Raw genomic sequence first — 25,280 nt, 5'->3', positions numbered from 1 at the left:
CTCTGCTTCACAGCTGGAATGAAGCCCAGTCTGTGTGAAACTTCAGATTAAGGCTGTAGTAAGCAGCTCTTCGCAGCCAGACGTCTGGGGGTTCTTCTGCTTTTTTTTTTTTTGGCCAGGTTTTCTATTGAGACAACGGGCCATTTTTTTCCATGTTCCATGGGGTGCTGCGGGGCTCGGTTCCACCCAGAGTGCTGCCTTTTCTGGCAGCTGTACTTTTCCAAAGAAAAGAGAGAAAGGAGAGTGGATTTTATCACTGTCAGGTAAGACAAGTTGTAGCGCTGCCTTTAGGACAGTATTCCTTAGCAGATCTGTTTGGCAATGACTTATTGCTGCTGCATGTGTATGAAACTACTCCTGTAGTGATCACAGGAAATTTATAACTGAGTGAAATTTTTGGCTAATGCTAATGGAGATTCCAAATTTTTTACTAAGTCTGTGTTCTGAGTGAAACAATTCAGGCATTGATCTCTTGGTTCCTCAGGTTCAGGGGAACACGTGGCAATCTTTGTAGGGGGGAACTCCAGCATGTCAGACTCCTCATCAGTAGAAATATAAGGGCTCTTATGTGTTTTCTTGTGAAATATCCTTGATTGCCTTTTCCTTCCTTTTTATTGTCTACTTTATCTCACCAGGCTTTATAGTTTGTGGTAGACAAGGATTAACGATGACTTAAACAGTCCATTCATAATGCAGTACAACCACATTAGATAAGTGGTTACAATGGTTTGTCCTTCAACTGATTTTTATTTATCATTCTATTGTATAAAATGGAATGCCTAATAACCTCAGTTTTGAATTGCACTCAGCTGTTTGAGAAGGAGCCTTTGCCCAGACAGTCTTATCTGTCATCGTGTTATCTGCCTCTCCTACTACAAATCTGGAACTTAAAATTGAGGTGACCACTGAATGTAACAGGATGGTTTGCTGTCTGTATGCCACTGTGCTCTACCATTTGCTTTGCGATGAAAATGATTGTTGCTGACTTGAGGTGTGTTATTTATTTAGTAATAAAATAAAAAAAAAAAAAGCAAAGTCATATTGGCTTATAAGTTTAAAAACAAAACAAAACAAAACTACTTAATAGTGAGCAACGAGGAGGGAAGTAGATCAGCATTTGGCTTTGGAGAATTCAGTATAATCAAATCTTTTAAGAAATTTTGCAGAGTTCAGCGTAGAATATTTGTGGGCCCTGCACCTAAGATAACCTGTTTTACAGTCCCTTGCTGCTGCATCAGCATCTTCAGTTTAGGTGAAGAGTCCAGACAGTGTTTAAGAGTGAGAACTCAGTCTTGTACCCTTACATAAGGATTTCAAGTTTTTTGCAGTCTCTTGAGCTCTGAGGAAGGGGTGGTTTTGAAAAATCATTAAACTGTAAATTAGGAATTGGCTGCTTGTAGGCGTCATGTACATAGGAACATTGTCATCTACACTGATGTAGACAAAATTGTAGCTGTCACTGAATTTCTACATACATTTCTTGCCTATCTCTTCCTACATGTGTTTGGATTGACCTTATCCAATACTTATGCTTCATTGCTATGTAAGTTCATATTACGATATGTTACAGCATTGCTACGCCTTGGCTAAAAAATAATAATGGAAGGTGAAATAGGAGGTTATGGCATACTGATAGCAGAGCTTTGAGAGAGCAAGAAGATATCTGCTGCATTATGTGCCTTTAAATCATGATCCGGGTGAGGGAATTGTATCCTCAGTGATGTAATTGTTGGCTACAAATAAATGGTTGTTAGAGACCTTTGGAAGGGACTTCTGAACTTGTGACTATGTTGACAGATGGTGTGCAGTACAACAAGCCATGTTCTATCTTTGTGGAGTTCTGTGCTTCCTCTGCTGGTAATATTTGAATTCAAGGTGATAAACTGTGTTAGTGAAGATTGCTTTGGCAGCAGTGAGGATGTGATCATGTAGCTTTGCCTCTCAATAATCTTGAAGAGTTGTGGCACCCTGCAGGGAATCAGTGAGAGTAACCTATGGAATCTTGTATTCCTTGCTGTAGTCCTTTCTGTAGCTTGAGGAGGCAGAAAGGAGAGCAGACTTTGCCTGAGAAATTGCTCTGTGGTTGGGAATAAATAAATGTGCTTAGGAAAGGCTTAAAAATGAAGAAAAAGCATCTGAGGAGCAGAACTTGGGATAAAATTAGAAGTTAAGTCACATCTTACTGCCAGAAGGAAATGTGGGAAGTCAACATCTTGAATATATTGATGTTGCAAATGAAAGCTCTCTGATGGTAACAGGCAAATAAGCTCACATTATGTTATTCAGTTTTATTTGGCACTTGACTATGAAGAATCTTAGGCTATGCATATGACTTTTATCCTTGGTGCTCTTAGTGGATGTCACTCAGAGAAAAGAAATTCAGTATAGTAAGTATGTCTTGGATTTTCTGTATTGCTCAAACCCTGTTTTGCAAAAGCTACTAAGTATCTTAAGGTGGTAAGAAATAAGGGAAAGTGCACAATTAGGCAACTGCCTAACGAGTACAGTACAATTCATTAGTTGGTGAACATTCAAGAACAGTTTAACAGTTGAAGGTTCATTATTTATTTTTATATCCTTATCAGTGGATACCAAAGGCTAATGTTTTTATATAACAGTTTGCACTCTGTGGCATTTTATTGTAAGCAAAGATGCTAGTGAATATAGTTGTCAGTGAATGCTTAGTTTTTCTGAAATTGAACTCTGTGGTCTCAAGTTAACCCTGTAGAAAAGGTAAGTGCAGATCTAGTGACCACTTGTGGAAAATGTATTAAGAATAGAAAGATTTTTTTAGCTGGCTCTTGTTACAGTTGGGTTCATATTGTAATTGAATGGCATAATTCATGTCATTCTGTTTATGAACCTTATGCTATTGTTTTTGCCCAATCTCTGCACCATATCCTTCCAAGCCATTTTCTTTCATCTTCCCCTGCCATTCACCTACTTCTTCATGATCTTCTAGGATTTGGTCAGGTTTATATTCTTCCTCACATCTAGTCCTTTAGAAACTAACATTACCTGCCAAAAATAGCCGTATGGATGCTTTCCTGAAAAAGGATTACATTTTGATCAATGCCGGTAAAGTAATGTGCACTTTTAAAAGTGTTGATACCAGTAACAATTCTGAATGAGTAGGAATTTGAGGTTTGCTTTTCCTTCTTGCTCAAGCTGCTATGAAGTTTGTTTCTACAAATAAGTGTCTTTTTCTTCCTTATTGTTAACATGTGCTTTCTACATACTCAGACAATGCTATTAAGATTCTTGCCACGTCTGCTATTACTCAAGCATGCGTGTATCCTTGGCATGCCCTCTTAACAAACTAGTCAAGCCATTATTAAAATTACTTGAGGAGTTCCAGTTTCGTTTTATCCTTCAGTAGGAATGAGCTAATGAAGTAAATAAAAATCTACCTATAATTAGAGGAAACCCTAAATCAGAGACTTATTTTCTGAAATGTGTGGGGAGTTACCTTAAGACATTGGTCATTACCATGCTGAAAGGGAATTGAGTTTCCTTCTAGCCTCCTATAGCCTTCCTCCAGGACACTTAAAATACTTTCTATATTCCCAAACTGAGTCATTAATTATTTATTTTTGTTTGACTTTTCTGGTCCTTTTCTCTAAATTGTCATTAGTGTGGTTACAGAGTAGGTATTGTAATTGAGGTACATGCTGAGCCGTGTTCTTCCTGTCTTTTCAGTGGGAGAAGCACCCTTACTACAACCTAACAGTAAAAGTCCTCAGAGCAAGAAACATCAAGGGTACAGATCTGTGTGAGTATCTGGTAAAGGTATTTGTTCAGTAGTCATCTGTAACACAGGTATTATTGTTATGGGTTCTTTTTACATACACACTGTATTGCCTTGGCATCTACACAAAGGTTTCTATTGTAAAGCCCCAGCTATATTTTAAGGCTTAATCTGAGGCCAAGATACAGATTAACACCGTTGCTTTGTGGAACAAAATCAGGTGAGTCCTGGTAACATTTTGCTTCCTGCTTTTTTTTCTACACTAACTGTTGTGGTCTACCCAGCATTCTTTGAGTTCAGCACTCAGGTTAAGGGAAATGTTACTCTTTCCATTGCTGAACTGTCTTCCTGCACCTGGAAGAAGCAATTTGCATTTAAATAAATAATTGGAAGCTATAATTTGTTAGTATCTTTTTCTTTCATTTGTCTGTTTATTTTGTTTGCATCGTTCTGTCATTGATCTAAATGGCAGTCACCAATATGTTTTGGGAGTCAACTGGCTGGAAAGCAGTTGGTAGTAAAAGGTCTGGGAGTCCTGGTGGGCGCCAAGTTGAACAGGTGTCAGCTTTGTGCCCTTGCCACTAAGAGGGCTAATGGTATCCTTAGCTGTATTAGCAGATGCCAGCAGGTCAAGAGCATGATCCTGCCACTGTACTCAGTACTGGAGCGTTAGCTCCAATGCTGCACTGTCTGCTGTGAGAGAGATGATAATATTGAAATCTAATGAAGGGCTACTAAAACTGATGGATTGGAGCATCTTTCTCATGAGAGCCTGAGAGAGCTGGCAGAGAAGGCTCAGGGTGATCTTATCACTGTGTACAAGTATCTGAAAGGAGAGTGTTAGGAAGATGAAGCAGTGGTTCCCAGAGACAGAGACAGGACAAAGAGGCCATGGGCACGAGCAAATACGTGTTCCATCTGAACATGGAAGGAAAAGCTTTTTTTTTTTTTTTTTTTTGTAACTGAGAGTGACTGAGCACTGTCACAGGTTATACAGAGAGCTTTTGAAATCTCCATCCTTTATGGTATTCAACACTGAAGATGGTCTTAGCAACCTTCTTATCTAAGAGACCTTACTTGAGCAGAGGATGGAAAAGATGACTTCAAAGATCTCTCTCAACCTTGATCTTTCAGTGGTTCTTCGAAAGAATGTAGCTATGTGACTGAAACAAGACAAATAACATGGTCAGGTAGGAGTTGTGGAAAGCTCAGAAAATGAAATAGCTGAAAAGGAGTTACATTAACTCCTATTATATCTGCATTGTTCCTTGAAGTAGTACCACTACTGGATTCTTGGTGCAAAGCAAGACTTGAAAAACTGTATAATATCATAATGTAATAATACTATATATCATATTAAATTAAAGTTGTATTTCATAGGGTAAATTCAGAGCAAATTAACAGAAGGAAGTTTTTAATGGGTTATATTAATTTAACAGGATTTAAGGATTTCCTTGCAACAGCAAGGAAATGGTTTTGCTTTGGTTCTGGTATCAACACTCCTTTTCTGAAAATAAATCAAAAGCTTTGTAGTTTGGGTGAACCAGGAAGAGAAATACTGACATTGAACACTCAATTTACTGCTGTTCAGAGCTGTAAGCTTCAAGGCATTTGCACTACAAGCCCCATCTTGAATTTGCACTTTTTTTATTTTCTGATGCAATGCAATCTAGAAAGAGAAGAGCTCATGGGAAAGGGCATGTTTGAGTAACAATTTTGTTGCGTCTCTGAACTCTCTGCTCTAGTGTCGAAGGCAGACTGCTACGTGGAACTGAAACTGCCCACTGCATCTCCACATGTCTCCCGAACTCGGGTTGTTGACAACTCTGATAACCCAGAGTGGAACGAAACATTCCAGTATCGAATCCACAGTGCTGTCAAGGTAAGGAACATACTTGGTGGAGCTGGTTGAATCATCTGTGGTTGTGTGTTGGCTTGCTTTAATACTTCATTCAAAATCAAGGAATCTTCATTACCCTCAAAAGCAGAGGGAGGTGTAAGGTGATGGTTTTCTTCAGTGGTACCAAATGCTATAATGGCAACCACCATCTTTTGCAAATAGCAGCCAGAATTTGCCTTAAATTACTTTGTGATAAAACTCAAGAAAGGGAAGTTAGGATAGTGTCTGAGAAAGCTGATGGAAATTTCCTGATGATGCAACTTTTCAAGGGTTGTTTCTGCTTCCACATTGTAACTGTTGCCTTCTTTTAGCTCTGCTCACCTTACACTGACTATTGTTTAGGACTCCAAGTCAAATCACTCTGCCACTTATTTCACTGTGTCAAGTCTAGGAATGATTTCCTATGATCAGGAAAAGCAAAAATCTTAATATAGGCAGTCCCGCTGTCTGAGCCAAACAAAGCTTCCACACTGTCAGCACTTATTCTCAAAGTAGACTCTAATGACAGAGGGAAGGAAACAGTTTTTAAAGTATTGGTTTTAACATGACTGCCAAATAGAAGCTTTGTGCTTAGTTATTCTGTAAGCCCTGCTGGAAGTGGCAAATTCCTTTCAGAGAAGGCAAAGGGATGGGGTACTGATTAATGCATAAAATGTCTATTGTTCACAGCTACTGTAGTTCATGGAAGTGGCTCTCTGTCTTCACTTGAGCTGTTTGTTTCTGTTTGGTTTTAGAACATTTTGGAATTGACCCTCTACGACAAGGATGTCCTAGTCAGCGATGAACTCACTTCCATTGTCTTTGATGTAGGAGGCATGAAGCCGGGTCAGCCCCTGCTGCGCACTTTCAAGTTGAACCCACAGGTTAGTCCTCAGCTCTTCCCAAGTTAGCTCTGAATAGCTGCTGTTCACATTACTGAGGTGAGGCAGTGTGTGCTTGTTTATTTGTCTGTTGTAGAAGCCAGAAGGGGAAAATATATTGACAGATGATGGTATTACAAATGGTCTTACTGTCATCTGAGATTTTTTTTTTTTTTAAATAAAAATAAAAAATTGGGGCTTCCACAGTCTTTGGGCTGCCCAGCTAAATAAAATTTGGGATGGGTGCTGTTTTAATGAAGATATGGCATTGAAACGCCTTTGTAGGTTTTGAACTGTTTCTTAACGTGCATAAGGGGCAGAAGCTAGGCTTAAAATGAACTGAATTTACAGCAATCCTTTTGTGAACTGCAGACTACCTTATTTGTTTGATCATCGTCAGTTTGCAGTAAAGTTTATTGCTTCAAAGGTTACTTCTGTGTTTAGTAACTGAGAAGCTTATATGCAGGATTATGTACAATTACATTTGATTTCTACTTCATAGGGATGAAGTTGGTGCCTATGAGCTGCTCTCAGTCCCTATGGGCTTGTTTATGGCCTTGCAATAAGACAGCTTGTTTCACATAACTGAAGTCATGTCACCAACCTGAACACTTTTGACACTGCTTCAAACACATTCCTATAATAGGCCTAGATCACAGGTTTCTTGAAAAATCTGTTGGTACAATCAGGAGTAGACTGGTATACAGTTAGTCAGTTAGAATCATACTTTGGCTTCAATTGGAACAGGACTTTAAAGATCATCTAGTTCCAACCCCCTTGTAATTGAGAGGTTGTCACAGGCCCTCTGAATGATTTATGATCACAAGCATCTTACTAAAACCCTTGTTCCCACCGTTTGCTGAATGATTAAAAGGTAAACTTGATCAGTAATTGTGGAACTGGAAGCAACTTCAGTGAAAGAGAATTGTTCAAATTGACTTCTACTCAGTTATTTTGAATGCTGATCTTGATCAACACTTTAGTGGATATTGCTGAGTCAAAGTCTCCTGAGGGTGCTGTTTTTAGAGGTGGAACTGCAGTAGTACTTAAGCTGGATAAGTCGTTTTTGGTGGAGTAATGGATCTGAGAGCCAACACTCATTTATGCCATGCTCACACATCTATGTTTAACATAAGAAAAGCCTGGGAGGACAAGTATGTTTAAAAGAGCAGAATGAAAAAAAAAAGCATTATCTGTAAAAGCAAAAAAATGAAAGCTTGTCTTGGTTGTATTCAAGTTTAAGAGTCACGCTTCTATTTTTAAAGGATAATGAAGAATTGGACGTAGAGTTCTGTTTGGAGAAATGGTGAGTCTTACCTAAAGAGCTTAATGAACCTGTACTCTTGAGAGGTGATTTCTGTTGCTTTTTGTGTGCAGCATAGACTTGTCCATATAAAAGCTAATGCACAGTACTTCTCTGTGGTCCTTAAGCTGATCACCAGTGGCTGACAGCAAATGTCCTAAAAGTTCAGCTGCCGAAATTTGTGGAAACCAAAGAGGAAATAAAACAAAATTGACTTTATGAGAATAGCAGCACTGCAAAGGAAGGTACATCAACTTTTTTTTTTTTTCATGAGCTAAATCAGTTAGGATTGAAAAGTTTGCATTCTGAAAGTATACAAGTGTTTACATTGCAAGGATAGATGTGTGGCAGTCTATCTAATCTCAGCTTATATTTAGGTTTTCAAATAATAACATGCATATAATGGCAGAGGAATTTCTCCTTCAGTAATTTCTTGTATTGCTCTGTCACAGAAAATAGTGTTAGTCTAGTTTGCTTAGATCTCTTGCATCCAAGGACCTGCTTTTCCTACTTTTTTTCTAGACAGGCAGTTTGAAATGTAGGATAATGCAAACTAAAATCAAAACTTATTTGCATTAAATCTCTTCCTTTCACAGCTCAGATGCTCCTACAGAGGTATTGACCAATGGAGTACTTGTGGTGAGTACACACAAGTCAATTATATATGTGCTGAGATTTGTACCTGATGGTATTTACTAGTAAAAGAATTGTTCAGAATTGAAACCCTGCATTCAAATAACTCATATTCTCTCCAGCACTTCCCTCTGGTTTTGAGTTTCATGTTTCAGTTTTTGAAACTTTAAACCAACTCATTGGGGTGGTTTGTTTTGTTTTGTTTTTCCTCCCCCATGAGACTATTTAAAAGACATAAAGGTGTTTTTGGAAGGCTGGTGAACCCTGTGGATGGTCCTGAGTTTTCTAGCCTAGATGCTGGCTGGGTATAGTCTTCCTCCTTAACATTTCTAGGATTTTTTTTCGGTGCCATTTTAAGTAGGTGACAAGCCTTGTGATATTTTCTTGTTCTCTTGGGGAAAATAAGCTAAAAAAATATATGGTATATTATACACTAAAAATACCTCTCTTTTCCCCAAAGGAAAGAGGCTCAAATGATGATTTATATGTATATATATATTTTTTTAAATAAAGAAAAAAAGAATGGAAACTTCTGTCATTGTTAAAATAAAGAATTTTAACCGTTTTTCAGGGAAAAAAATGCTGGTTTGTTGTAGAACGATTCTGCAGAACAGTTCACAGTAAGGAGCCCCTTATATTCATACTTACCTCAGCAAATCAGTCCTCTGTTCAAGCTGTGGAGGAATTTCCTATCTTTGTGAGCAGCTATTCCCAACTAAATATCTCATTGGCTGTTCTAGAAGGGAAGCTGGTGACTGATTGGTGTGAGAGACAAAGTTTCTTGAGGATGTGGATCATCTAGTACAGAAAGTCATGGCTGAATTTATGAACTGATTTCTAGGACCTGAACAGGTTCTGAGTGGGTACTCACATGTGCATTAAAAAAAAAAAAAAAAAAAAAAAAAAAAGAGGAGGAGAAAGAAAAGGTGAACTTGTACATATGAAGTGCAGGTCACAGAAAACAAAGACAAAAGTACAATATAATAAGAAGAAAACAAAAAAGAACTGGAAGAGGAAGAATGCTTTTGGTTCTGAAATGAACAAATAATCTGTTTCTGTTGAAACTATACTTGCTTTTTCTTTGGAAAATTAGTGTAATCCCTAATGTCTTTTTTTTATATGTTTCATTTGTAAACCTGATTCCTGCTATAGTAGATTAAGCTTCAACTAGAAAGTGAACTCAGACCTTGTAACCAGAACTGATTTCTTCTTTTTGTAGGTTCATCCTTGTTTGTCGCTCCAAGGCACCCTCAACAAAGAGGAAAAAACGAAAGAGAAACAGCAAGGTATGATTGCCTGCAGGGCTTAAGGATGTTTCTTCCATGGGAGAGAGGGAACACTTAATACTGTCTGTATAGTGCATTCTTACTGATTACAAAATTGACTTTTAAAATTAATTTAGTATTGGAAATAAAAGCTGAGTAATATTGTGCTTCTGCCATTGGGTGTCTTGTGAGGGAACCTTGAGTCTTTGCTTGTGTTTTCCTAGTCTCAACCACGTTTAATAGAAGTATCTAATTTGGAACATTTAAGTAAATGGATTCTGCAGTCTAAACTTCTTATTTTAACTCATAGGTAACTGTGAGGTCAAGCTGTCTGTTCCAGGGGCATATCAGAAGCAGCTGTGTATTCCTTGGAGTCTGGACAATGAAGAGGAATGTGGAACCTCCTTTGTCTTTCACGTGGACAAAGAAATCCATCCAGAACTACAAGTGGAACTGGAACAAACCATATCTTTCCTACAGGTAAGAAGCTGTGCTGACTGCTAGAAAGTTCATACGCACTTTTAAGTAAATTCACCCAGAAATCAGCATCTCCAGTCCATGAAAAAGCCTTTAAACATAGATTCAATATCCTCAATTTCACCATGGACCTTGAGATGTCAAGGGATTCAGTTTTAGATATATTTTTTTGGGGAAATGTACAGATGTCAAAAGCAGTCATACTGTTAATGATTTTTCTGGAGAGCTCAAAAGGCATTTTGTTTTATATTAGGATGGAATGAACCCTGATGTTGAAAAGCATTCTACAATTCTAGGACGGGGGACTGTGCCACTTAATTCCCTTCCTATTGGAAAAAAAATTGATAAAGTTGTTCCTCTGGGAGAGGTAATGTGAACGATTTCTATATATTTTTTTTTAATATATTTCAGGTGTTGCTCTTCTCCTATAGGCATTTTGAAAGTTAATTGAATGTGATTCTTAGGAGTGCTGTTTTCTTGTAGCTCAAGAATGATATAGCAAGCTCAGTGAAGCTCTTTTTAAAATATATTTTCATGATTGTTTTTTGCAAAAACAAAGTCAACGGGAATGACTGAAATATCAGAGGAAGAGAAAAGCAAGAGGCTCGTGGAAGAGTGAATGTGCTCAGAGGGTAGAGTGAAAATGTTTGTTTGCTGTGGAGATTGCTGAAAATGTCTGAAATAGACTGACGATAAAAATGTTCCACAGATGTAGTTTTGTGCGAGAGAATGCTGTTCCTGCTAGTATCTGGTGGCAATGCTGATGTAATAATTTATAGTTAGTAGTACCATCCATGAAGTTGTTATCAATTGCAGAATTTGTTCTGTTTTTACAGGAAGAAAGTTTGGATATAAGTTTGAAAGCTGTAGAGAGGTGAGTGGGAACTTCAGTGATATCTAAAATGAGGAAAGAGCTTCATTCTCATGTGAAAGCTCTGTGCCTGCTGCTCTGAGAAGTGCCACTGTCCCAATGCATCTCTTGAGGCAGATTAAAGAAAAAATCTTGGCTGTTTTTCTTTTGGCATCTGTGATTATTCTTTTTGAAGATACTTTCTCAGACACTGGTTTCAATCCTGCTCTAACTGGGGCAAACTTTTCTGTTTTCTAACTTAAACACATGAAATATGATTAGCTGGTGTTTTAAATATTATATAACTTTGATAGCTGCAGATAATTCCCAGAATATACATGGTGCTGTGCTGACAATTAGGAGAGGAGCAGCTCAATGTGTGAAGATCTTGGATGGGTGCAGGGTGTCCAGACATTTGTTTTAAAATTACAATCTCTTTATGTCCTCCTTCATGTTAATGCCGTGATCTCAGTTGCCCCTTATATAACCTTCCTTCAACCACTGAGAATTTTTTCTTCCTTTCTGTGAAATTCCCAAAGCTTAGGCTGAATGATTGCTTGACACAGATATTGTAATTGGACATTAAGGAAGAAATACAGCAGAGAGGTGTTTCATTTTTAATTTCAAACAATCTTGTTAAAAATAGCTAGTCTTACACATTACAGACAGCTTTTCATGTGATAGTCATCTAATAGTGTAATCCAGTGATTCAGATCACCGCTTAGAATATACTTTCAGAAATCACTTTTCCTTGGAAATTACAAACCTTTGAAAACCTTGCGTGTGTTTTTGTTTTTTGTTTTTGTTTTGTTTTAAATTTTATTTTAGCACTTGGGATCTAGATGTACGACTGGGTTTTGACCTCTGCAAAGAGGAGAGAGAATTTGTGGACAAAAGGAAGAAAATTGTTTCTGAAGCACTGAAGAAGACTCTTAACTTAAAGCAGTCCCCCCAGAGAGATGAGGTATTGAGCACAGTGGGAAACTGATAAAAATCCTTTGTGTTTGGCTGGTAGTTAGTAAGGTATGTAGGATTCTTTGCCTGTAAACAGCATGTGGCTTACACTTGCCATGAGAGATCCCTGCAATGTCTCAATTCTGAAGTCTCAAATCTTGTATTTCTGAAATTCTGAAGGAGGTGTGTGCTTTTGACAAACTTGAAATTTCTGAATGCATGCACTTCCTTTAGCCGAGCTCTTGTGTCTTGGGCTTTGGTTTCTCATGGGAAAGTCAATTTCAGAGTGGCATAATTGAATCTTGGCACAGCAGAGCTGCTTCCAAATTGCTTATTTAGTGATGGTGCTATTTCTAGGTAACCTGATGCATTGTCCTGTGAACTGTAGGTGCTCCTATGAGAAACAGTGCCTTTTTTTTTTTTTTTTTTTTTTTTAATTTATTATTATTATTATAGTGTGTGTATTCTGTGGCACGCAAGTGAATGTGCAGTAATATACATAACAACTTCAGTAAGTCACTGTTGGCTGGAATTGCTGCTGTTTTTTATAGTAAACAATACATTTAAATTACAAAATAGAGAAAGTGCTGATTGAAATCAAACCTGAAATTAATGTAAGTAGATATTATGTTTTTTACACAGCATTAATTCTGTTTAACTGGTGATTTGCTGGCAATTCAAAAGCCTGTGATTGACTCCTGTGTTTGCTGGCTGCAGGTTCCAGTTGTAGCAGTCCTGGGGTCTGGAGGTGGGATGAGAGCACTGACATCATTCTACGGCAGCCTAGCTGGCCTTCAGCAGCTGGGCCTTCTGGATGCTGCAATGTATCTGAGTGGAATTTCTGGCTCTACTTGGTAAGTTTTGTGCAGTGCTGATTCCAGAAAGTTAGTTCAGAATGTTAGTGTTTATGCAGTAAATTAGTCTAGAACTGTATCTTTGCCATCTGTAGACAATGAAGTTAAATATTTCATCAGATCTCACCTGAGAGTTCTAATATAAATCCTAAAGTCATTCTAAAATCTATTACTGCTTTTGACCCATACGGGCTATTGGCTCTATTTATGAATCTACTCTTTTGCAAGTATGGCAATTGAATATTTGAACTTATTACCTTGATAAAGCTGCTGTGTATTCTCTCAGAAGCTTCATTTCAAAAGATTTCCCTATTTGCTTGCAAGATTTGCTTGGAAGAAAACAAAGATGCTTCAAGTCTGGAAACACACCTGCAGACCACTATGTTGCTACTTTCCAAAATGGTATATGCAGCTGACTGGGGGAATGGTGCTGGCTGTAGTAGTCTGGAGCAATGTGCTGAGGTGTCAGACATGGTTAGAATGTTTCAGTAAATCAGTTCTTAGAGTACATAGTGAAACAATCCTTTGTATCAGTACACATTGTTTTCATGAAATGATTTCACTGAGGAATTGTGCAACCTGACCATATAATCCCCCCTTCCAGCACTTTGTGCAACCTGACAATAAAATATTCCCTTCTAGAGCTTTGTGCATTAACTCTGATTTATGCGGTATTCTTGCACTAACCTCATGATCTGGTCTGTGCCTTTTGATTCAAAGCCAGACTGTGAAACAGATTTAGTTATCTGCTAATCAAGCACACAAACCAGTTTCTCATTTTAATGAGACCTATGTTCTGATGAAGTTTATAGCCTCAATTGCTATATGCAGTAGCAGCCTTGCTGTCTGCTAGTTGTCAGGGTTTTCAGCATGTCTTAAAGCATGAAGATCCATTATTTCTGTCTCTTGATGATCTTTTATCTTTTAGCTTGACTACTCGAGCCAAGGAGTAAGTATTACTCACAGGAGTAATATAATATCTAGCTAAAATTCTTTGTTTATGTAAAAGCCATTTTTACCAATGATATTTAATGTAAATATTTTAAGGTGTTTATCAACATTATATCAAGACCCTAACTGGTCCCAGAAGGACCTTCAAGATGCAATTAGCAGAGCTCAGAGGGCTGTGTCCAGCAGCAAAGGAGGGGCGTTTTCCCCAGAACGACTGAAATATTATTTCCAGGAGTTGAGTGCAATGGAGAGTAGTGGACGGAAAGCTTCCTTCACAGATTTGTGGGGCCTTATTGTGGAGTATTTCTTACAACAGAAGGTAAAAGAGTTTGTTTGGACGTGCACTATTGCTTGACTTCTAGTTGAGACCTTTGCAGACCTGTATATTAAGTGTCAATAAATTAGATACTCTCCAGCTTTGTAGGCTGATCTGGAGTAGGCAGTACTGTAGAATAAACATAAGGAGTACTTGCTTCTGTCTGCTCAGTTTTTCTAGCACTTTTCTTGGTAAAGGATTTTGTAGCTTTAAATATTAGTGCTGTAGAAGAATGGAGTGTATGTTTGGAATAACTTGTTAAATTAATAGCTTTTGTATTCAACACATTGTCTGAAAGAATGTTGATGTTGGTTTTACAGAACTATATCACTATGCAATATTTATTACTGAAATCAGAGGAGTAATTAGCTTGTTAATAACACCTGACATTCTAAATATTCTGTCAAAACCTAATCATGTGCACAGATGGAAGGAGGACAGGGGGCTTTGAATTAGCAGTATTGTTTGATGCTAAGAAACAGCTTCAAATTATTTAAGTGTGAGGACAGAATTTATCTTACTTAGTGTGTTTCTTCTTCCTTGCTGTTACCAGGAAGATCCATCAAAACTGTCTGATCAGCAAGAAGCAGTGAAATGGGCCCAGAACCCTTATCCTATCTATGCAGCTGTCAATGTGAGACCCAACATTAGCAGTGGTGACTTTGCAGGTATGAACATGGCAGCTTTATTTTGGCTTGCTGAAGTCCATAAATTCAGTTCACCTGTGCTGCTCCAGTCCTAGTCACTTACAATTTTTAAATATGAGGCAGTAATTGCATGTAGATGTAAAGAGACAGGGACACCAGTGCTTGTGTACACCTGCATACCATTATTGATCTTTTATTTTTTCACTGCTATTCTTTTGTTCTGGAGAAGAAATGTATATACGTGAAGAAAAATTTTAAAGCAGAACTTGAAGGACAATGAATTTCACTTGTAAATATTTATGGAAGTGTGAGGGTCATTTCAATGTGCAGACAACTCAGGAAGCCTAACACAGGGTCAACAGAAATCTGAAATTAGTCTTTAAAAGTTCTTTAAAACTTCTTTAAAAGTTGCTGGTAAGTAGTGAGCAGAGCTCGCTAGCAGCAGCAGAGCTGAGGAAAGTGAACTAGCTTCCCTTAGATGTGATGAAAAAGATTTAGGGTAGAGTTGAAATAGGTAGGATATTTCTCTAGTAATAAAGTTAAGAGCAAAATATTTTGTTTGTTTTTTTCCTAGAAGCTAGGAAAAAAGAAGGTTGTATTTAGTCAACAAAAGTCTGGATAAGAGTTTATATTAATGATTTTTATCTAAAATAGAGGCTCCCTGGAAAGAGTGACAGGAAATCCACAATGATAGTAAAAGAAGTGGAGGTAGATTCCTTTCTGCCCCTTTTCCCCCTCCTTGTATGAGCATTAATTTCAGTAGTGAAGTGTTTGCATGTAAGCTTACTCTGTGGTGAGCAAGTCCTCATTGATCTGTTGACTCTTTCTTAGAATGGTGTGAGTTTACTCCCTATGAAGTTGGGTTTCGCAAATATGGGGCATTTGTCCGAACGGAAGACTTTGACAGTGAGTTCTTCATGGGAAGGCTCATCCAGAAACATCCAGAGCCTAGAATTTGTTTTCTACAAGGTATGAACTTACAGCAGTAGGACTTTTAGGACTCATCAACTTTTAAATTAGATCTCTTCAGATCCCAGAATCTGAAGAGGGGAAAAAAATGTTAAGTTCTTCTCCGCAGGTTTAGGCACTGTTTTATAGTATTATAGTCATATATTCCTACATGTGTAAAAAAATTCTTTAAAAAGCCAACGGTATCCCACTGCTTTTGTAGTCATGCCTTGTAGGAGCTAATGTTTTCTGCTGTAGTATGCTACTTCATTCCATTAACTTCATTTCTATTCCTTACCTATGAATTTTTTTAATGGGTAATACCTGTTCGACAGAAAATTTGTTCGCTTTCTGTCAACTTTGTTTATATGTTAGATATATACATATATGTTATTAAAAATGTGTCTTAAGCTTGGTTGGGTAGAATACTTTTCAGAACTGAACAGGATGAAGTATTCAGAGTGTTAGTTTAATGTTTGGTGATAAACTGAGAGCAAACATGTTGCTGAACAGGATGTATGTGGTAAGTAGAGATCCTTTCCCACAGATAAAGTGAAATTCTTGTGGGAATAAACTACTGTAGATGAAAATCGAGGGCAGGGCATGGTGTGGTTGGTCAGGGAGGGCTACTGCTTTCCTCAAAGTTGAAGTGAATTATCCTGTGCTTCCAAGTATTTTCATCTGACATAATGTTCTTTTCCAATGTTGCCCTTGGAAAAATACTCAAGGTTTCTTGACACTGCATACTTGCCTGTAAGTGTTGTGGTGCTATCTTCCTAAGGCTAGTGCCTGGGTGTGCCTGAGTAACAAATCAATTCAATCATTATATGCTCCTTATAAGTTCAGTGCAGGAGATGAGGCAAAATCAGAATCAGAAATGCAGCTGTTAGTGAATTTGATTCTATAGGTCTTGGTGTTAGGTGAGGCTCTCCAACTCCCCTCTGTTGTGATCATAGATGTCCTTACAGGCTTTGCGTTGAAGAACTATACCCTATTTGAAGCATCCTCCTTGAAGATGTCTACAGGCAGGCAGTGACAATCTATACACAGATATTATTTTATTGGAATCAGTCAGGAATTTTTTATACCATGTTTTTGTCTGAGTTGGGGAAAAAAAAAAAACAACTGAAAAAAAGAAAGAAATAGAAGAAGTAAAGCTAATGTGCCAGAAGTATTTTCTTTCCGTAACTTTGGAACACAATAGTAGTAGCTTGAAGCTGGAATTCTTCTTTTGGTTCAAAAGATCTTTAGGCCCTGCAAAGCTTTTAAAGCTTTATTAAAGCTGCTGCTTCAATCAGACATTCTCATGTTGCTGATACACAGAACTTCTTTGCCCATTCAGTCTGTCTTGGAGTCTGCTCTGGATACCTTGGTGATCTTTCTCAGCAGTTTTGCATAGGAAACTAGGCACTAAGTCTCTTACAGCTCACCACATCTCTCTACCCAATCTGCTGTTGATCCTAACTGTCAAAAACTTCTCTAGATCTTTTCATTCTCTTTGCATCTTTTCTCATATAAGAGCTTCTCTTTCACAGAAGTTTCTGTATTTACAGAATAGTGGGGGTCAAATGGCAGCCCTCTGCACGACATGTAGCAATTGAGCTACAAGCCTTTTACAAGCCTTTTTGCACAAGAAAAAAGCATTCAATTATTGAAGTACAATTCATTTCTCCTGCAGGAATGTGGGGCAGTGCCTTTGCTGCAAGCTTAGATGATATCTGCTTAAAAGTGGTTGGTATAGGACTGAGCTTTCTAGATCCGTTCAAAGATGTTATCAAAGTCATAGGTAAGAACACTCTTTAAAATTGTTGGATTTTTCTGAAGGTTCCTGGTTTTGGAGTGACTTTAAAAAGTAATGTGACTCAAAAATGTATTACATGTTGTTTTGAAGACTAGCATTTCCTTTTGTTCCGTGTGTTAATCCATACTGTCACACATGGAGATTAATGGTAGTTTTCTTGTTTACTTTTTTTTTTTTCTATTTTTAATTTATTATTTTTTTTTTTTTTAACATGAACCTGACTATACACTTTGTCTAGTTCTGGGAGATGTCTTGAGCATGTTTTGCAATTCAGGGGGTCTTAATCATGAGAAGAGAAAGACAAAAGCTGTACAGCTACAACAGAACAGAGGTGAAGAGGTGAAAAATAAGTTTTCAGTTCACTTCTTAGCTTGACTTATTTATATATGTATATATTTACTAACACTGAGTAAGCTGGTTGTACATTTGTGTTCTCCATTTGTACGATAACTCCCTAGTAGTGTAAAGGAAACCTATTAGAAGCTGAGAGATGTTCAGGTGTGTTTTTATAACTCCATACTGAATAGTGGCAGGAGGGATTTTTTTTCCTCTTTGCAGTTGTTTAGCTTCTGTAACTATAAATGTGACTGTTGTTGTTTTACGAGACAGAAGTGGTTGTCACTTGCTAACAAGAGTTTTTGTATGGATTTAAAATTAAAATGGACAGTGATTTGTGTAATTCCCTTTAAATACGATGAGTAAATATCCAAACTATAGAAAATACAGCTGATTTAAATTTAATTACAATACTTTTTAATTAAAGCACAAAGTCAGCCTTAGGACAACTGGTTAAACTTTGTAGAAAAGAGGTCTGATTGAAATGATGGAGCTGCGTAAGCATTTGCTATGTATTCTATACACTTTGTGACTTCTATAGATGACTGCAGAAGATTTCATTTCCGAGATCCAACACGGCTGAAGACTCGCTTGATTGTACCTGGGGGCCCCCTGTTGCAAATCTTCCAGGATTTCTTCAAGTCCCGGGTCACTTGTGGAGAGACCTTCAACTTCATGCACGGGTTATATCTTCATAAAGATTATGTTAAAATCAAGGAATTTGTGGTTTGGAGAGGTAAATGAACCTGTATATGTCTGGAATGTAAAATACTATGTTAATGTTCTGTAACAGGCAATGTTACAGAGTGTAAAAAGGTTGACTTTGTCCCACTGGAGTCAAGGAATTTAGCCCTTTTAATGTCAAAGCAGAGATTTGATCCACTGTGTATATTCTGATGTATGAGGCAAGCTCATTATCAGATTTTTATGACCAATCTCAGTACATGTTATAATGTGTTTTTTTTCTTACAGCCCTAGCATGATCTATGTTGTTTGTAGTCAGCAGTGTGTAACAAAGCATTATAGTTACTTTTGTTACTTGGAGTGTCTTACAGGCACTCATCTGGATGCGTTTCCCAACCAGCTGAGCCCCATGGAGGAGAACTTATATTTAGTGGATGGTGGCTTTTCTATCAACTCTCCCTTTCCACTGGTACTTCAGCCAGAGAGGGATGTGGATGTTATTTTGTCATTCAATTTTTCCTGGGAAGCTCCATTTGAGGTAAGAGACACAGCACTATTACAGGAAGATAAGAGTGCAGAATCACGTTCCTGATGATAGCAGATCAGTTGATGTTGAATGCAAACGCTGATGAAAGACTGCATTAAAATGAATCCTCACCACTTTAAAATATTGTTGTACCATGCTTTTTACTCTCAATATCATGAGAGATTGGAAATGACAACTCTGATTCCATTCAGAAGCTTATCATGTTACCTAGAATATTTGTTTACTTCGTAGGATTCTTGTTGCAGTTGGTGATTTTCTTCATGCAAGTGAGTTTTTCTGTACATACATATTTAATTTTTTAAGTGCAGAGAAGTTATGTATACTTAGAGTAGTAAAACATAAAAACAGTTTCAACAAACTGTTGATGTTTGGTAATGCTTTTTAGTTCTGTACTTCTTCTGTATCACCAGCCAGAGAAATTGATTTGTGCAGCCTTAAGGTGGATTTCTGTCACTTGTTTTGTGAAAGAGCCTCCCTCTTTGAGGATTCTAGTTACAGACACAGTGGTTGGCTGGTATTCTATCAGTGACACTTGTTTTTGACAACAGGTTTTAGAGCTGACTCAGCAATATTGTGAGGAGCGGGAAATACCTTTTCCAAAAATCAAAGTGAGTGAGGAAGATGAGAAGAAGCCCAAAGAATGCTATGTGTTTGTGGATGATGATAATCCAAAGGCTCCCATTGTGCTCCACTTCCCATTGGTGAATGACACCTTCCAGAAATACAAAAGTCCAGGTAAGGAGCTTTGCCTTCAGCTTCCAAGGACTTTGGATCATAAAGAAGCTGAAATCCCAGAGGAAGAAAGTGTTTCTTTCTTTAGGGAAAGAATTGTGGTTCAACTGAGAAATTGACTGTGATATCCTCCTCACATGAAACATAAGTCTATTATGGCTGACGTATTGTTTTTTCTTGCTGCAGGAGTTAAACGTGAATCAGAAGATGAGAAATCCTTTGGGGACTTTGTAATTGAGACAAAAGATTCTCCTTACCGTACGCTAAATTTCACCTTCGAGCCGTATGATTTCAGCAGGTTAGTGGAAGTGAATCGCTACAACGTTCTAAACAGTAGCAACACTCTCTTCAAAACCCTGAACTTGGCTCTGCAAAGGAGAAAACTGAAGAATGTCATCAATACAGCCAACGCATGAGAAGCTCCCATCATTGAGAATAAAGACAGACTGCAGTGTTCAAACTGGAAACTGTCCTTCCAAGAAGAGAGTAGAGAACGCGACACTGAAATTGTGCGACTGCGAAATTTCACTCCAGGTGCCACGTTCTTGGAAAAACCTGAGAGATAATGATGTTGTACAGAGCAACAGAGCATGTTGCTATGTTAAACAGGAAATAGAGATATGTTTATGTGGTGAAGAGTAGTTACCTAGCCCAATTTCCTCATCTAACAGTGCTGATGACTAGAGAAATCTAGGCAAATAGTGCCAGCATCTGGAGATAATCTTCAAAGTTCCACTGTTTTGTGGATAAAGGATTTTTTGTCAAAGGTCTATGAAGAAACACAGATTTCTTCCATACCTTTCTTGCTTTCTGAACCTCCATACAGTGTAATCATTTACATTATCTGGCCTTGAATTCCATTCGTTATAACCATGCACTAAGAGAGAAAAAGTGTCCTTTTGCTTTCAACTTGCTACTGACTGATGCCTATGTATTTGAAAACATAGGAATGAAGGCTGTTAGGAAGAGTCTGAATTAGACTTATTTTTTTTTCTTTATGCTTTCATACTTGTGCTTGCAATTCAGATAGACCTTTGCTCAGGGTATCTGTGTTTTCATGTTATAGAAACATTGTTGGTTGAGGTAGGAATGCTTTATAAATGTTAATAAATAAAATAACATCAGGTGGTGCCATGCTGAAGCGTGGAATTGACCTCCCTTTGCAGAAAGCAAAATTATATAAAGGCTTATGAGCAGATATGGTTCTTGATTTCTTTTTTATATGTGTTCCTCTTTTAATAAATTTCACTTTTTATAACCTGCTTTTCATAATTATTCTTTTTAGTACTTGATATATATTTCCTTTTTATTTTGAAGAGTAAGCAGAATGTCAACATAGTAACATTGCATAGTTTCTTTTATTACTTCATTATAACTGATGCAGTCGGAATGGACCACAAGTCCATTTCTGGTTGGTCTGCACAGTAGTAGAAGACATCACTTCATTATAAAGCTTCTCTTTAGGGATGTGTGACTCAGATTCTTTTCTAAAAATAGGTCTTAATTTTTTGATGTTTTGAGCAGTGACTTCATTTGGGCAGTCAAACTTGATTGATATCTGGAAGGAAAAGTCCTTACAGCTTGCTTCCTTAAGCTGAAATAAAAGAAACAGCAGTTGAAATTGCTCTTTTTTAAAAATTATAGATGCCAGTAACCTATCTGCTTTGTAGGATTTGGACATCTTGAATATACATGTGGTGATGTTTTATATATCTTTCCACACAGGATTTTCAAGTGTTCCTTCTCTGCTTTTAAACCTCATGCCATGCCTTTGAATTTGTAGTGGGGTTGGAGTTTCCTGAGCTGGTTTTTCTTCTGATGTGAATCTGAATTCATGGCTTGATTACTTGTACTTTCTTGCTTTTGAGGTTCTCTCCTAATAGGAGAGGATTTGATGCTGTGGGAGTGTGAGTACTTATATAGCAGGATATAGGTGGGAAGATGGAATGTTACCTGCAAAACTGGATCTGCTCAAATTTGCTAGCCATGTACAGAGGAGTCTTTTAAGGTACAGCTTCTCAGTAAGTTCTGCTACAGTAGCAGTGCTTCTCTGTTTTGAAAAGATGTGAGGTCTTGACAGTTCATTTTAATTTGTTACCTTGATGTGTAAATAGCCACCTCTTTTGCAACTGTGTGTTATGGTAGAATTGTCCACAGACAAGTCAGTACACTCGCAGTGCTACATGTATTCTTCAGTCTTAAAAATGCCAGAAACTCACTTCCACTGAGAAACTGGAGGTGACAGCATTGGAAAGGTGAAGAATCACTGGAAGTTGTGCCAGTGAACTGAACTGACTCTCGCTTAGATCACAATCTCTTCATTTTGTTGTCCCCACAGCAAAATTTCTATAAATAATTTTTTTTAGAACTGGTTTAAAAGTTTTTGGGCTTTGATTTGAACTGAGTGAAATAACATGCTACTTATATGTGAATATCTTTGCCCCAGTCTTTTGCAATTCTTGGTTTTATTGCTAAGCTTACTTCCTGGTCTAAGGAATGTGATCATGTGTAGCCCCGTGCTGCTCCCTCCTTAGCCTGAAGATACAATTACAGCACTGCTGTGAGGAGGCGAAGTTCGTGTGATCTAAGGAGCAGATTAGTGCACTTGAAAACATCTATTTACCCATTCCAGAATTCATATGGATTATACCCAATATCTTCCTTCACTTCTAACCTCACTATTCTGATGAAACAGTGGCAGAGCTCAGCAAAGCTGCATAAAAGTGTTTGTTATTCTAACACACTTTATTGCATGAAGATATATCAACAACTTTTTTTTTTTTTCCTGAGACTAGTTTCTAGCTACATTTCCTAAATATGGCATCTGGAAGGGGAGGGGAGCATCGACAATGGTATCAAATTTTGCTTCTATTTATTGTTCCTTTTCATAGCACCAGTCCCCCGATTGAGACAGTTACTACTGGTGTTTTGGTGGTAGGGAATTCTTTGCATCCTGAAAGTGATTGGTTTTTACAGTCTGAGCTACAGCACTTGCAGATACCTACATGCTTTTTCATATCCAGCACATTTTTTAATGCATTAAAGGGTGAGAAAGTGACTTTTACATGACACTGCAATGACTCTCCACCTGCTCTCCAACCTGCTGTATTTATAATCACAAAATATCATAAGGCAAGGCCATGAGCTACAGGGGCAGTAGCTTTATTAAGCTGCAGCCAGAGTAGGCTGCTGTAGTTAGTGGGCATGCTGCTGTGAGGATTGCCTCCTATCTTATTATGTTGACCCTGTGATGTCAGAGTTGGATGTTAGTGTATGGTAGTAGAGGTTGAGCCTCCCACCAAAATGTTCCATTACTTTTTGTAGTTGTGTGACAGATGGCAGGAGAGGGGCAGTCTGTCAAAATGGTGTCTAACATGGAAGTGCGTGAAGCAAAAGTGAATAATTGAATTTCTCCATGCAGAAAACATAGCATCCATTGACATTCACTGATGCTTGGTGAATGTTTATAGAGACTAAACAGTGGATGTGAACACAATGAGGTGGTGGGTTTCAGCAGTGGCAACAGTGGCAATGAGTCACCTCTGCTGATGCAAATTTTTTATGAGCATGGTATGCAGGCTATTGATCATCGCTGATGAAAATGCATGGCTAATAGTGGTAACTATGGTGAAAAATAGTGTTTTGTAGTTGAGAATGTGTTCTATCAAATAATGTTACTGTACTCTTTGTATTTCTACAAGTAGTAAAAACTGCTAGTTTCAAAGGAAATAATTAGGAGGCATTACTTTTGGAGCAACCAGCGTACAATGAAAATCAAACTTTGCCATTCATTTATAATCTCTCTGGTAGAGAAAAATAGTTGGAGGTATGGAAAAGTGTAGTTCTTTGAAAGTAAAATTTCCTAGTAGTGTACCTCATCTCTCCTGCTTTAGGTTCACTGGTGTGTAATCATGCCTACAATTTTGACTGTTGCACTTGTATCCATAATTTTAGTTAAGCTCAGCAGTGCTGTTGCAGTGCATCTGTTTCTGTTTTCTTGGTGAACTGATTGCTGGGTTGCTGATCACGGCATTCAAGTCAGCTCAGGTCTACTAAGAGTTTTATAGTGTCCTACGAACTGGAAATCACGATGAGAGTTCCAGAGAGACAATGATTAATGCCCATGTGCTTGCCTCATAAAGTTTCATCCATGGGTGTTGATGTAAATACCAGGCCGAGGTTTCCTTGAGGGCAAATGTGGAGCTGCAAAGCTTGACTAACTAGTTGTGATAACTTCCAGGAGAAGGAAAGCTGCTCAGAACATTATGGATGAAAATTCAGATCCTGTTCTCTTTTTTTTCTTTTTTTTTCTTTTTCTTTTTTTTTTTTTAAGTTCTGCAATATAATTAGTAAGTAATTAAACTTTTGCATTCAGCCTTCAACTTTAAAACAAACAAAATCATAACCCCAGTGGAAAAAAGGTCTCAGCAAAAAGTTAATGATGGTCACTAACCCTGCCAAGCCTGACCAATGAAAACACTTCCTGCTGTGTGAAATTGAAATTAAAGTAGACTTCTATATTATTGCTGTGGGGTTTACCAGTCTCTGATAGGTTCTGCACCTTCACAGTATATTTATTTCCATCTCCATTGTTTAAGGGATCCTACTGCATCAAGCCTAAATTCTAATGCAGAAGTGGTACTACTGTGACATTATGTCATTGTCAGGGTTAATATAAGCATGTTTGAAGTTGATGTAATGGGGATCTTTCTCCTTTAGCATCTACCATACAGACATTGACACTGCTAAGTGGAGATCCACTGATGATGGAGTAAGGTAATTTCCCAACTCACCAGGGAAGTTTGTTCCTGCCAGCAAATTGGGGAAGCTGGAAATGAAGGAAGCTTGGCAGGGAAATAGCTTCAGAGTGGGTGAGACTGTATTTTACAAGTGCTGCTTGAATGCTTTGTCTGCAGAAGTTAGCTGATGTTTTCTAATGATGTGTTCTAGAAAATGACATCTGAATAGTTGCATTCATTACTCATTGTGAAACACAACATGCTTAAGCATGCTATATCTTTGAATTACGCCTTTGTCTCCACTGTGGATGCATTTTTGAAATCTGCATTGCTAAGCACACGATGCTTTAAGGAAAATATTGCACCAGAAGTCTACTTAAAAATGTGTCAGTGCTTTAGAGCATCATGTCAGGAACAAACAGCGATTAAAAAAATGAAGGAAACGTTCTCTGGTTGAACCAATGCCAGATGAAGGTAGGATCACCTCTGATGCACTGGAATACATTGCCCAGAGAGGCTGTGGATGCCTTGTGGATGCCTTGTCCCAGGAGGCATTCAAGACCAGGCTGGATGTGGCTCTGGGCAGCCTGGTCTAGTGGTTGGCAGCCCTGCCCATGGGTGGGGGTTGAAACTAGATGGTCTTTGACATTCTTTTCTACCCAGGCCATTCTATGATCCTGTGACTAAGCTTCTAGTTCTGCCTCTAAGGCAGGTGTTCTAAAAGGTTTTTTAAAT

The 25,280-nt window shown here is 37.9% G+C and overlaps 1 protein-coding gene across 2 annotated transcripts; it reads left to right on the top strand.

Annotated features, from left to right (window-relative positions):
* The first annotated feature begins 14 nt into the window (after nucleotides 1-14).
* PLA2G4F (phospholipase A2 group IVF) lies at nucleotides 15-21,064 on the top strand. 2 transcript variants are annotated; one of them, XM_052696979.1, is made up of 20 exons: nucleotides 19-263; nucleotides 3,700-3,772; nucleotides 5,494-5,630; nucleotides 6,383-6,511; nucleotides 7,774-7,814; nucleotides 8,408-8,450; nucleotides 9,664-9,730; nucleotides 10,020-10,189; nucleotides 10,440-10,553; nucleotides 11,023-11,060; nucleotides 11,865-12,000; nucleotides 12,708-12,844; nucleotides 13,892-14,114; nucleotides 14,665-14,779; nucleotides 15,590-15,727; nucleotides 17,385-17,492; nucleotides 18,385-18,579; nucleotides 18,899-19,065; nucleotides 19,623-19,809; nucleotides 19,993-21,064. In XM_052696979.1, exons 1-20 carry the CDS (start codon nucleotides 153-155, stop codon nucleotides 20,220-20,222), a joined length of 2,559 nt encoding a protein of 852 aa, XP_052552939.1. In that variant the 5' UTR covers nucleotides 19-152; the 3' UTR covers nucleotides 20,223-21,064. The 2 variants fall into 2 exon arrangements, with proteins under 2 accessions (XP_052552940.1, XP_052552939.1); XM_052696980.1 differs by lacking the exon at nucleotides 19,993-21,064 and having other exon boundaries at nucleotides 15-263; nucleotides 18,889-19,065; nucleotides 19,623-19,733.
* The last annotated feature ends 4,216 nt before the right edge of the window (nucleotides 21,065-25,280 follow it).

This window comes from Tympanuchus pallidicinctus, unplaced genomic scaffold, assembly GCF_026119805.1.
Source record: "Tympanuchus pallidicinctus isolate F22 unplaced genomic scaffold, pur_lepc_1.0 scaffold3, whole genome shotgun sequence".
Taxonomy (NCBI): Eukaryota; Metazoa; Chordata; class Aves; order Galliformes; family Phasianidae; genus Tympanuchus; species Tympanuchus pallidicinctus.
The sequence above is the reverse complement of the archived record's forward strand: the minus strand, read 5'-3'. Positions and strand labels throughout refer to the sequence as shown.

Bases quoted from the DNA above. Each gene is read 5' to 3' on its own strand.
- PLA2G4F (XM_052696979.1), top strand. From the start codon at position 153: ATGTTCCATGGGGTGCTGCGGGGCTCGGTTCCACCCAGAGTGCTGCCT. The intron at 10,190-10,439 runs GTAAGAAGCTGT...GTTTTATATTAG, and splicing joins AAACCATATCTTTCCTACAG to GATGGAATGAACCCTGATGT. The intron at 12,845-13,891 runs GTAAGTTTTGTG...AAATATTTTAAG, and splicing joins GGAATTTCTGGCTCTACTTG to GTGTTTATCAACATTATATC.